Source organism: Enoplosus armatus, chromosome 6, assembly GCF_043641665.1.
Source record: "Enoplosus armatus isolate fEnoArm2 chromosome 6, fEnoArm2.hap1, whole genome shotgun sequence".
Lineage (NCBI taxonomy): Eukaryota > Metazoa > Chordata > Actinopteri > Centrarchiformes > Enoplosidae > Enoplosus > Enoplosus armatus.
The window spans coordinates 14614168-14628216 of NC_092185.1; the positions used below are offsets into that span (position 1 = coordinate 14614168).

Sequence of the window (14049 nt, forward strand, 5' to 3'; positions counted from 1 at the left end):
AACTGTCATCAGGCTGGAAATATACCCTAGAGAGTAGCAGGTAGTGACAGCAGAGTGGGGGAGGTTGTTTGATGTATGTAGCTGGATACATCATTATGAATTAATGAAATCCTCTCCCAGTCCAATTATCTAATTGTCATCTATACATCTGTGGATGTCAACAATCAACAGTTTGATTTTAATCCTTTGCTTAGTAATAGAATTGAAACTGTATGGAAATGGTGAAATGTAGAATGATGACATTTCAACTTTACACTCCTGTTATTTTCCACAGCTTGACAGGAAAGAGATGAGCTTCAGCAGCTTGACGTTTGACGATTCAGGGATGTACCAGTGCATAGCAGAGAATCACCACGGAGTCATATATGCCAATGCAGAGCTGCGTGTGTTTGGTGAGTCACACTTTGGCTACAGTCGCAGCACAAATGGCTGCATCAGAGATTTAAAGGTCACGTTTCAAGCTGACTAATTGGAGATTATTAGGACATATGCACTGTCAGACTTTATTAAGATAAACTATTTTTACATGGGTGAAGAAAATACATAAATTGAGAATATACATTGCACATTTCAAAGTAACATGCCCAATATGTTAGATCAGTACACTACAAGTTTTTATGAATGTAAAATAACATAAATGTCATGTCATAAATGTATGCATGCCTGCATTTAATGCACATTCCACTAAGTTTGTGATGAATAATCCATACGGTCCCTCCTCAGCTTGTGCTCCCACGTTTGAACACAACCCAGTGAAGAGAGTCCTGGCAGCTAAAAACGGCCGGGTGGTGATCGAATGTCGACCCAAAGCAGCTCCAAAGCCCACCTTCTCCTGGAGCAAAGACACAGAGCTCATTTCCAATTCTACCAGGTGAGCAGTCTCTTCACAATATGGCACACTTTTTTGTCCTCTGATCTGTAAATATTGTCTGGATGTTAATCCATTTAGAGAGGCTGGTTTATCATGGCAGAGCTTTCCTTTGTAGTTTTTAATGCAAATATTCATCAACCTTTTTTCTGTGACTGTGAGACACATCTGGATCATATTAACACAAAGACAAGTACCTGAGAATGTAATGTCTCACAGCTTTAAAGGGGATCTAGACTCGATCCCCTTTAGATCTACTATATATGCCAGAAAAGCCTTTACTGTTGTTGTTTGTCAGCGATTGCCATGTACTGCTTTGCCTCTGTCAGTGGTTGACATTAAGCTCATTCTCAAGCTCATCAGTCTGGACAGACTCAATGTGTAAACCCCTGCCTTGTGCTCCTCACTGACAAAACAAGCCTGATCTGTGAGGTCTAAGACCCCCAAGCCTCTCCCCCACCCTACACACCCCTGTGCACCGTACATAGAGGAGGAGCAGTGGCCAAATTGCTATGCAGCATATGCCTCCTAATAATCTCTATGGTGGCTGTCTGCGTGAGAGTGGGTGTGGAGTAGTGACGGGGCAGCTGGCACGATGCTATTTGTCATGCATGAATATGAAATATGCAGAGAAAAATGAATCAAACATTGTTGACTTGCCTTTAGCGCAATTTAATGTTGCATCTTGCTGAGTTGTTTCAAGTTCACATACTTTTCTTTTCTTGGAAAAGTCTATATCCATTTGGGAACCGGCAAACATTCAGACTACCCTCATCATTTTTCATCATCCACACATCCATGGAATAACATACGCTGGACTTTTGACCTTCATATTGTGCTGAATATTTTATATCATAGGGCTCTTTCTCGTCAGTGTGTGAAGAATTAATTCTGGTTTCTCCTCAGGGTGTTCATCTGGGAGGATGGGAGCCTGGAGATCTTCAACGTGACGCGAGCTGATGAAGGCAGGTACACCTGCTTCACAGAGAATGACCGGGGCAAGGCCAACAGCACGGGCTCTCTGCTGGTTACAGGCAAGTTCCAGCTAATGAACTTAATTAATAACTCTCTTTATGCCTCTTTTTTGTCATGTGTCCAGGACAGTTGGTGTGGCTTTGATTGATGTCAGCCTTTGCTGGCAATCATTCCTGTCACTCTCAGTCCCACCAAACAGTCCCCGACCTCCAAATGTCTTCTGCTGTTGAATTATGGCCCTCTGAGCAGAGTGACAGTCCGTAGGCTACTGGTGGATATTCAGTCATGAATAAATAAAAACTGAGGAGAGTCATGAACTTGTTCAGATACTTTGATTGAATGGCAAATAATAATATTGATATGAGTTTTTATTGCTTGTCATTTCTTTTCTTTTCTTCAGTTGCAATCTCAGCTGTCAAACATTTTTAGTTTTTTACTTTTTACTGTGGTGCTGGATGTGCAGCTCTATTCTGCCCTCTTCTGGACATTTGTGCATATTGAACAATTCAAGCTATTTCATATTGACACCATATACTTTACTATCTGTCTACTATGTGACTGTGTAAGACTCCCCTTTTCATTTAAGTCTTTCACCTGCATTTTTCTTCTATTAAATCAAATGTCTAATAAGCTAAATGAGGTTTCAGTGGCTGGACTGACCTCTTTCTCATTGTCACTGATCCCTTCATCCTCCTGTGGTTTTCCCCCAGAGTCCACAAAGATCACCTTGGCCCCATCCAATGCTGACGTTAAAGTGGGTGAGAAAGCCTGGATGCAGTGCAGTGCATCACATGACCCCTCTCTGGACATCACCTTCATCTGGTCCCTGGATGGCCGGGACATTGACCTTCACAAGGACAGTCAACATTATGAACGCACCCCGGTGAGGCATCCTATTGGTTAATTCATTATTTTAAAGAGAAATTAACTCAAATAATCCAATTTTAACTTGACAGCCCCAGCTTTGCCCCAATCGCAATATCTCAGCTGGAGTTCATCCACGTCAAATTCATATCTGAGGTTGGGTTGATGTCTGTAGTATTTTTATTGGAGTACCTGAAACAGAAATTATAGCTTGCTTTAAATCACTCTGACTCTAAAAGCCATTTCACATTCCTTCCTTGAGTGGAATAGTGCATTGTACATCAGTTTAATAGCAATTTCCTCTAACATCCATTATTGTTGACATGACCTACTCTCTCTCTATAGCGCAGCTCTAACCATAAGTTAGTGGCTAGCATTTTTCATTTGTCTTTCTGCCCACGAGGCAACCACCATATTATGATAGTGATTGATGATACCCCATTTTTGTACACAAGGAGGATTTTCCCCTCCTAAAAATGGGGTCCAATTCCACTTAATACTGTTTGTGTGGTATTAGCAAAGCCACTTTGACTCTCAAACAGTGAGTTCAACGCAGTCATGTATTTTTAAAGTAATTGTTGTGATGGTTTTACCTTTCTACAGTGAGAGAGCTGACTAGAGCAAACAGTGTGTGGAGCTTGAAATTTCTTAATAGGAAAAGTTGAGATAGCCTTTAAACCGAAACCCATGTCCAGTTCACCTAATTTGATGCTCAGGTTGGATATCTCAGTCCCTCCGGTCTAGCAGGTTTACTTAGATGACTTTCAGGCTGAGTGAGAAAACATCTACCATGATAATTTTGTTTGACAAGCATGCAGTGGGAAAGCATTGCCCCATGACGATGATGTTTCAGTCACTCTTAAATTAACTGCTGTCTGCTGTTTTATTTTGTGCAGAATGGAAGCTCAAACGGCGAGCTACTGATCAAGAATGCCCAGCTGAAGCATGCTGGGCGCTACACCTGCACCGCACAGACCCCCATTGATAATGTTACCGCCTCTGCCCACCTGGTTGTCAGGGGTGAGTCATACAATAACAGCACACATGCATGCAGTCATATATAATGCCTTAAAGGCTCAGACATATTTTCTGCTTCTTACAAGCAGTGATTGGATCCTACATGAACACATTCTCTGTCAACATTTTGGTTATTTTACATAAGACATTTCTGTATTTTGTGTTTTTTTTTGTGCTCTTGTCACTGGTTTGAAGTGGGAGGCCGGACTCAGTTGGAAAATGCTGATGTTGCGTACTTCTGTGCACTAATCCGGATTAAGTAACGTTTGTGTGAAAATGTGATGACAATTGGTGGATTGTTGGGGTACTGTCAATCAAATCCGATCAAACTACGCCCACACAGTCCTGATGAAGCGCAAGTTTTTGAGTGTTAAAGTCTCAACTTTGATAGTTGCTTATTTATGAATATCTAATATAGTAGAGAAAAACTTAAGATTTGAAGCCAATTCTTTAGAGTTTATTAAACTGAACAAAAGATTTTTAAATAATTCCACAGTTCACCAGGCGCATATTCCTAAATTACTCATTAAAATGTTCCCCAACTCTCATTGTCAGACCATTAATATACAGCTGGAAAGTGCGTGTGTGTGTGTGTGGAAAAAAGAGACACAGAGAGAGATAACATAAGAAGAAGAAAATCTCTCCAGAGTAACCAGACCGTAGCCTTTTTTGCCAGATAATCTGTCAACCCCGAGACTCTACCACTACCACCCAGAAAAGGTCAGCCTAACTTCTCAGGCTGTCTGCTCAAAGATGATGCATTTAGATAGCAATAACTGGCTACAGCCTTTCTACAAGTGCAAAAAATAGTGCTGAAATCAACTCAAACATATCTGCTGGTACCTTGCCTCTGGATAGACGTTGTTTGGCTATAATTTGTGTTGGCCCATTGAAAATTAGGTCATATTTATCCAAAAATGTCTAGCCAGGCAAAGTAACTATTAGAAACAGTAGTAGATTTGATTAAACTGAATGGAACAAGCTTACTTCTGTGTCTTTAAGAAGTTTAGTGAATAGCGTGTCAGCTCCCACTTGTCTTCATTATAACTGAATAAATTAGCACTTTTTGTAGAGCAGTGAGAGCTGTTGGCATTACACCAACTAGTATGTTTGTTGTTATTAGTTGTGTAAAACCATGTGATGAAAATCTGATGACTAAAGTGTGTCGATCATAGATTTCTATCTTTCACCACAATATTTTGATATGGAGTGCTGCTGATTTCAGTACTTGTTCTTTTGCCACATGCAGATATCAACACGCACAAAATAAACCCTGCCAAACTTCCGCAGTGCTCTGTCCGTCATTTACTGTATTTCACCTCCTGGATGATTCATCAGGCTTTGTTTTCACCCTCCACTTCCCGATGAGTGAGAGCTTGCCTTACAGCCCGCCCCTCAGGTCTTGAAACAGGCCCAGTGTTGGTGGACAAAGGGTCTCTTCAGATAGGAACCCAAGAACTCTAGCAGTGATCTGGTTGCCAGTGATCCCTGTTGTGCCCTGGGTGTGCTGCCACCGCTGCTGCTTTCTGAGCAGGTGTTGACAGATGGCCAGGTGAACGCACAGCGGCTGACTGTGACGTTTCCTAGAGTAGAACCAAAACACAGACCCTGGGCCGCTCCTAATGGAGTGCCAAATGCCAACAGTCCGGGGCGCAGCGAGGGAGAGATGAAAGACAGCCATTTATCACGGCAGATGAGGAAACAGATCTGCTTCAGGAGATTGTCCCGAGCTAAAAACACAGCTCTGCACCTGTAGTTTGTTATTAGTAGGGATTTGAGATAGGGAGAAGAGCTGTTTTCATTTGAGGGGTGTATGTGTTATTGTAGTGTAATGTTACAGTCTTGCCTGGAACAGTGATGAAAAGTGTCTGTGAATTAGGAAAACTATTCACAAACTTTATAACATTTGGTTCTTGGGATACGATAAGCACTGAAGTGTATCAGTTCAAACACATTGTGCTAAGCATCCAGATGACACACTGTATTTCATCTCTTACATTGAATTGTAAAAAACTGTACATTTTTCACTACTTTGCTGTCTCTGCTGACTCTTACAGGAGAGGGGAAGCTTTAGGGCTGTCCAGCTTTGGCTGTCTAATCGCCTTACATGTCTCGGCTCATATTCATGACTTGGAAAAAATAAATCCTGGCTGATTTCTGAGGCTGTGGGTTGGGAGGCTAACCCTGACACAGTCTGGGTTTTCTATTAGGCCATTTTTATGTTCCAAAAGAAGAATCAAGAGGAGCAGGAGGACCAAGAGAAACATTGGATTCAAAAGCTTTTTCTTAAGCTTTAGTTCATATATGTCAATGGGCTCTAAGCTCTAATGCGTTAATCCATCAGTCTTTACTGATGTCTTCTAAAGAAGAGACTTAAAAGAGGCCATGTAAAGGCTTTGATGTGCTGTGTTTCCTGTGCATCAAACAGTTGTCTTTTTGGAGACTGGTGTTGAAGTATAAAGTTGTTAAAGGGCTCAGGACTTTTGCCAAGAATTTCCCCATGAGCTTGAATAAAGATAAAGCTTTCAGTAACACCATACCCTCTTTCTCTCTGTCAGTTTGTGAACAAGTAGGATGTTCACTGTCTGCCTGAGGGGCAAGTCAAAGTGGGCACTTGTGGGAATTTAATTTTGTGAACTTAAACGGACAGCTAAGGGACAGTGTCACTAATCTCAACACAACTGTGTGGCCACGTTAATATTCATTACACATCAAACAACACCTTTAACTTCTCCTATTTCTTTCTTTACCCCAGGTCCCCCCGGTGCCCCAGGTGGGGTGCGAGTGATAAACAAAACTGACAAGAGTGTAACACTGCAGTGGAGCCGTGGCGCAGACAACCACAGCCCCATCTCCAAATATACCATCCAGTACAGGGACTCCTTCTCAAAGGATGTCTGGAAGAATGCCACTACATGTGAGAACTCCAGCGCACTAGTTGGCCAAATAAACACTGCTACCTTAATGCTGAGCTTGCTCCGGTGTTATAATAATTTGGGTCATGCCACATAGTGATACTGCAGGCCTACATGGTGGTTAATGTCTCTTAAAGATGGCTACTATATAATTAAGCTATCCCTCAAGGACCTAAAATATAGGAATGGATTCCAAAAATGGAACTTCATTCTTGTTTTAAGGATATTTTTGTTAAATTGCGGGATATCACAACCTGTGCTGTATAATGTTTTAACATACCGTGCTATAGCCCCGACATTTTGGCATTGTAAAATGAAATCTGTGCATTTCTCTCTAGCTCCTGCAGATGTAGAGGGGAATGCAGAGATGGCCACAGTGGTGGATTTGTTCCCTTGGACAGAATATGAGTTCAGGGTGGTTGCCACCAGCACTCTGGGGACAGGAGAGCCAAGCAGCCCATCACCTAAAGACAAAACCCTGGAAGCAAGTAAGACTGTGTCCTGACTTTGGGCTAACATTTGGTACATAAGATTTATGGTACGAAGACTCGAGTAACTTGAAAGGTCATGGAAATGTGGTCCTACAGTCCAGCTTTCCATTCTGATATTTGTTCTTCATCATGCTATTATAGCACTGTTTACTTATGTTAAGTATCGCTGTAGAAATGAGTCAGCAGAAATCCCATCAATCTGTACTTCCTACAGCAGAAGCATGCTGCCAAACTCACCGCACAAACCTCTACAAATGAGTACTTTGCTGAAACTGTATACTGAAATTCAATTATAAAATGGAAATCACAGGCCTACAGTAACCTCTCTTAAAAAAATAATCATCATTTGAGAATGAGCTACTGGACTCAAGGCAAAACAAGGGAACTTTTGCCTCTCTGTCTCCTTCAGTGGCAAGGTTCCCACATTGACATTAAGGTGTTGCATTTGGCACAGGAGAAGACATTGATATTGTATTTGCAGAGGATGGATGTTTCAGAACTACTGCCAGGGATAGGTTATACAGCCTGTGTGGGTTGGCGTTGTTTGTGTGGATTCTTAGTATGTGGGCTCAGAGTTTTGCTGTTGCTGTCTCATTGTAGTTCCTGTGGTGGCGCCCTCGGACGTCGGCGGGGGTGGAGGGACTAGCAAAGAACTGACCATCACTTGGACGGTAGGTCTGGACTTTCCACTGTGTGCAAGGTGGAAAAGGGTCATGAGCTCATGTAAAAGCTCAGGAAGGAGACATACTGCTGTTATCTCAACTTAAGCTTTTTTTAGTGAGGTAGAAAACTTTCAATTTTAACTTAATAATAATAACCTTTATTTTATAGCACAGTGATCATTTTGACAATAAAAAACTATTCCAGTGAGATTCTCACTCGCAGGCAGACATAAAAAGAGACAATGGATAGCTACACGCTCATGACTCTGATGCATTTATTTCAACTTATAAAAATCGACGTTTTAGCAAAACAGCCTTTTTCAGGACCATAATTTTGACAAAATAAAAAGTGGTCCATAAAAATGTCACAACTTAATTAAATTGATTAAATTAGGGCACAGAAAGACATTTATAGATATTTAAAGGAAGCCAATTATACGTTTCCAGTCACTTTGGAAGACAACAGTGTCGCACATCAACCGATCAAATATATGGCAGAGAGCTGTCTTGACAGCACACCACAGAACATGGAGAGGAACTGAAGTGTTGGATAATCTCATACTTTATACCAAACAATAACATCACTATCAACAAAATTCCATGACTGAACTGAATCATTTTCCTCCATTTCCCTTCTGCAGCCGTTGATAAATTAGCTCTCATAGGTAGATTACCTTTTGCTTGGCTGAGGCATGGTCATTCAGTTCCAGAGCAGCTGGAGGATGAGGCAATGATTTAGAGGTTAGCCGTACTTAATGCAGGCATTTCTTACTGGTGTGACAATAAAGCCAGAGTGCCAACAGAGGAAATGAGGCGTGAGGACAGATCAAGAGGGACGAGCCAGCAAAATGTCACAACTCTCTGTGTATCACTCACAGAATACGGTCATTTTACTGAACAGTGTGTAAACATCGTCTGATTAGTGGAATTGGCCCTTTTTGAGCTTTGCTGTTAATATTGAGTATGTAGCACAGACATAAGTGGATGATGCATGATGTGCATAGTGCGAACTCTGGCAAGATTAAGAGTTTAATTCACACAAGGGGCACACAGGCTTGTGAGATGTGTTGGATAAAACATTTGCCACATTAACAGAATTGTGTGATGTTTCTGTCATCAGCCTGTACAGCCACAGTACTACTATGGGCCTAATTTTGGCTACATTGTGGCCTTTAAACCACACGACGATTTCGAGTGGAGGAAGGTGACGGTGGCTGACCCCGAGGCCAAGCGCTACGTCCACAAAGACTCCTCCATCCGTCCATCGACAGAGTTTCAAGTCAAAGTCAAAGCGTTCAACAGCAAAGGAGAGGGACCCTTCAGCCTAACAGCCTTCATTTATTCTGCACAGGATGGTAAGCACTGAGGAGATTCACAGCTCTCCAAATGGGAAAATGTGCCAGAGTGATCTCAAAACGATGTCAGAGATCAACATGGTCGTGTTTTCTCAGTATCACAGAGAATGAGGAATTCTTCAATATGCCAACACTCTGCTATTTCAATCTGTCAGTGTCAGCTACTTATCACTACCAGGGTTCTCAATGGAGTAGGACCCATTTAATAGGAGTTCTCGTGTATTGTTGTGAGGAATTTTAATACCCCTTGAAAGTGAACCCATCTTCCCCTCTCTCTCTCTTTCCTTGCGGGGGGATTATCATGATCTATGTAGCATGAACCAGAAAGCTGATAATTCGCCCAAGGATGCAAAGCATTTAGCCTAGTTATTAACTTCCACTGACAGACAGTTGAGATAACCACTGGCAACCCAGACATGATGGGCTACAGAGATGCCCCGTTGCCATGGGAACCCACTTTGGGAACGCTTGCTGTTCAAGTGTCTATGATTTTGTAGCTAGGCCTGCATAGCGCTCTGCCTCCAGGGGTGTGACCGTTTGTATTTGTGTGCAGGCTGAAGTATTGTTTCTGTGTGTGTTGTTCAACATAATGACAGTATGTGATGGGTTGTTGGTTCAAGGCCCAGCGTGACGATTTAACATTCAAGGACAGTTTCCTGGCAGGCACAGCCTACACACAGTGTATAACTGGCCCATAAGTCATGGAAAAGTGTCCGATGGCCCAGTGAAGGAATGTGGGCCAAGAGAGATTTCTGTCACTTCACTTGTTCCTTACAGTGATTCATTCACATTACTGGGAGCAAAATGGCATTAGTAAGGCCAATAGACACAGACAGGGAAACGCTAGATAGTTTATGGTCAGGGTAATGGATCCATTAGTGTGTATGGTGCACAGTTCGATATTAAACTAAATATATTCATACATATAAAATATGCTACGTTGGAGTTTTATGTGTGCAGGTAAAAGAAATTACCTCTGAAGGACATCCCCTTGAAAATGTTTCTCTTACTGTAACCTATTTACCAAACTGTGTCTCTCTCCAGCTCCATCTAAAGCTCCTGGAAATGTTGAAGGCAGAGCTCTTTCTGCCACAGAGGCCACCGTGTCGTGGCTGCTGCTCTCACAGAGCAATATAGATGGATATCAGGTCAGTTTTTCAGGTCAAAATTCAACTGCGCTGGTAAAAAATACTTGCATATGTGTGAGGCATACTAAGGCTCAGGACATGTAGCAGCTTGAAACAGGTTTTTGTATCTTTTGGTTTAAAATACTGTATTTGGACACCACATGGCTGTAAACAAAAGGTTGCTGTAAGTCACTAAAATTTCTAAATATTTGTCCATATCGTCTTTTTTGAAGGCATTACTACATACATGTTGCTTTAATTATGAAGTATAGTATAACCAATTTTTAACACACATTAGTAGAACTTTTATACCTGCTAGTTTCTGTAAATTAGCATCGTATATATCTTAATTTTCCTTATTTACTCATGTGCTTTGCTTTTATGACATTTTCCCTTTCCTTATGCTATAAATCAGTTATTATAAGTGCTGTAAAACCAAGCTACTTTTGGATCCTATCCTGTCCCTGTGTGTTACAGGTGAAGTACTGGAGGAATCACGAAGACAGTGAGGGGGGGGCCCAGAGGGTGGTGGTATCCGGCAGGGAGGACCACACCAGGCTGGAGGGTATGAAGCCCGACTCCCTCTACCTTGTTGAGGTTCGGGGCTACAACTCTGCAGGATACGGGCCGCCCAGTGAGCACCTCCAGATCCACACCAAGAAAGCCCGTATGTTGTGCTTTAGTTTAGTATTGACTAGCAGGGATCTGCATAGAAAACATGTATCTCAGAGCCATGTATAGTCACTACTCACGAGATATGTGTCATTTTAAAATAATTGTTATTCATTACTGTTTTTGTGTCTTTTACCAGCTCCAAGTCGCCCCCCCAGGATAATTGGTCATAAGTTTAAGGGCCAGTCAGTAAATATTGCCTGGGAAAACGTGGAACCACTGGCTAATGAGGCATCGATAGATGGTTATAAAGTGAGTACAGTTCTGCATTTACTTTAATACAGATTATGATCTCTCTGAAGTGAAACAGTAGCTGCTGGGAACCTTACATTTCTTATACCGTAAATGTGTGTATACCTAGGTTCTGTACAGGCAGCAGGGTCACTCCACAGGCACTCTGTACACAACCAGTAGGCGGTACATAGACCTTCCCCTGCCCGCAGATGGGAACTATGTGGTGGAGGTCCGGGCGCACACAGAGGGGGGAGACGGAGCTGTGGCAAAAGTTGACATCACAGGTAAAAACCAGACTCCACCATTTACTTGTCCCCCTTCATTCACAATTTGTTATAATGTAACATAACATTTGTGATCCTTGTGCCATATCAATAAAGCTTTAGATTTTAATTTAATTTAAGTTGATTACTACTCTGAAAAGACATTTTATTAAATATATATTTACAGACTATCGTAGTAGACTAAGGGGAGATATGTGTAAAAATGTTTTATAAATAAAGTTGTTAAAATAAAGTATAAATGCTCTTAAAGCAAGAAACTAATGGAAATGAAACAATTGAGATGTGAGATGGAATTGTAACATCACAGGTAGGTTTTTATTTTCTTCTTGTGTCGCCAGCTGTGCACTGAGCTTGATGTTGTGTTCAGTTCAAGTAGATTAACAAGTAGACGCAGACAGAAACTAAAGCAAAGTACTTCGGGGATGATGGCCATCATTCATTGTTCCAATGCGGTTCTCAACAAAAGCGCTGCTCTCTCAGCAGCACGCCTCTCTGATTCGTCCCTATCTCCACTCTTTGCCTTTTGGCGACCGCTCTCGTGACAGGCTCATATTAGGCAAGACCTACTTTCTTGAAGCTTGGCAACCAATCAAGAATGACAAATGACAACCTGTAAATAAATGGAATGGAGTCCATCTATCAATCAGTAAATAAACTGAGCATGTTTTATTTACAGTAACATAACTTTTTTTATATATCATGTAGAGACAAGCTGAGAAAACCAGTTAAAAGTGCTGCTGTGGGGCTTGCACACACTGTCTCATAATATTTTCAGTGATTTACAAACATACGTTGGATATATTTATATTGAAACAATATTTGTTATAACCTAGAACCTTTCTATAATAATGTCTTCAGTGATTATCATTAAACAGTCGTACATTTTTATATGTGCCTGTTATTTTTTTGTATTTTGGGTTCCTGGTAGCTTTATTCTTTGTTAAATTGACAAAAGGAGAAGTCAGACTTATAGCTGAGTTTGTGCTGAAAAAAAGGATACCATGCATGTGGGGTTGCAGTTTAAAATGTGCTAAACAAAGGCAAGTCTGTAAAATTAGCCAAAATCATGTTCAGGTTGAGATTTTGTTGTTTAAGCTCTTTCCTTTTCAGTAAACATGTATCGTCGGTCTAATAGATTGTTTCAAAAAAGAGTGAGTAGCAGAAAAGCTGCTTCTTTTTTTTCAGTGGTGTTTTCTGTTAGATGTACACTGAAATTAAATTTTGTGACTGAGAGTATTTGTATTATATTCCGTCTATATCTATATTTCATCCAGATTTAGTATTATCAGGGGAGCAAAAATAAAGAAAACCTTCAGTTATCTAATCACATTTAAATCCAGGTGACACACTGTGACTGTTCATCCCTGGCTTGCCATTTGCCAGTGAGATTATACCAGGTTCAAAGTTGGCGGTGGGTTATCATTTGTCACAGCTAGAGGGTTCCCATGGGCCAGAGCAGAGCTGTCACTTCAGCTTTCATACCTTAGATTGGAGGGCTAAGATGGGGAACTTTACGGCCCGTGACTAAAGCCTTGATAGCCTGCTGATGCAATCCCCTCACTGGCTGATGGACTGACAGGTCGGCTGACTGGATAGAGGGGGCCTTAAGCCTCTGTAATTGATCTTGATGAGTAGAGGAAACCCCTCCTGTGGTTTTGCTTATCCCTTATCGTTGAGTCCAGGCCCACCTGACAGCTTGATTTCACAGACCCAGGAATTTAAGCCGTGGGGGTTTTCAAATGCAGGGCATTGACAAATGGAGGGGCATTTAAGGTGATCTCCACACAGATGGGGTATAATATCACACGTCACACACCAAATATGGTCTTTAGTTTGATGGATGAAAGCAGCAAATTTCACTGTCAGTTATTTTTTAAGCAAACAGTATCATACCTTCATCTCTTTGTGTCAGGTGTCTCAGGTGGAGGTGTCATGGCCAGCCAGTCTCTCAGCCTACTCTGCCTGCTCCTGGTGGCTCTCCTCTGCCTGAACCTCTGAATGTAGCGCCATCTTTGTCTTCACTTCCCGTGAAGGAGACTCTTTATGGTTGACACCTATACGGACTTTGGGACTCTTTCCACAAACGTTTGGTTCCACCCTATAACCCGGGACGGCATATTCCAACTCTTCCCCTCTGGAATATGTTTGTGGAAATAGACACAGAAATGGAAAAATTGGAAATGGACAAAGACATCCCTTATTTATCCACAAAAGGCCTCTTTGGAGGGGTGTCAAAGGAGTTCTGTCAACTTTTTAAATATGCCTTATATAAATGACTGCACTTATCTTTCACAATAACTTGTTTTAAAATGGATCATGACTGAAAGTGTGAACATTACACTTTGCATAGGTTGGCTGTTACTTCTTTTTACATCATGAAGCCGACCTTTCTCATATAGATAAAGAAGCTGTTTGTTCAGAAATGTAGGCTTCATTTGATCTGTGATGATTTGGAAAATCTATCCTTCAGTGCATTCCATAGTTTAAGGTAAACAAGTGGCTGTGAAGGATAAGTGCACGAGTTTATAAAAATGTCTTTATGTCTTTCTTTACTTGCAGTTCAGTGGCATTTTCTTCTAAATGGA

General features: G+C 41.4%; 1 protein-coding gene across 2 annotated transcripts in view; it reads left to right on the forward strand.

Annotated features, from left to right (window-relative positions):
• LOC139286054 (contactin-1a-like) overlaps positions 1-13522 on the forward strand; it is a 54029-nt gene extending 40507 nt beyond the window's left edge. Inside the window, exons 11-24 of one of the 2 annotated variants that reach the window (XM_070906716.1) lie at positions 275-392; positions 724-871; positions 1775-1902; positions 2554-2726; positions 3604-3745; positions 6480-6641; positions 6978-7127; positions 7731-7801; positions 8913-9147; positions 10192-10295; positions 10752-10941; positions 11086-11198; positions 11308-11464; positions 13386-13522. In XM_070906716.1, coding sequence (XP_070762817.1) covers positions 275-392; positions 724-871; positions 1775-1902; positions 2554-2726; positions 3604-3745; positions 6480-6641; positions 6978-7127; positions 7731-7801; positions 8913-9147; positions 10192-10295; positions 10752-10941; positions 11086-11198; positions 11308-11464; positions 13386-13462 — 1968 coding nt within the window. In that variant the 3' untranslated portion in view covers positions 13463-13522. The remainder of the gene's footprint in view (positions 1-274; positions 393-723; positions 872-1774; positions 1903-2553; positions 2727-3603; positions 3746-6479; positions 6642-6977; positions 7128-7730; positions 7802-8912; positions 9148-10191; positions 10296-10751; positions 10942-11085; positions 11199-11307; positions 11465-13385) is intronic. The other variant, XM_070906717.1, reaches the window with a different exon arrangement.
• Positions 13523-14049: the final 527 nt, after the last annotated feature.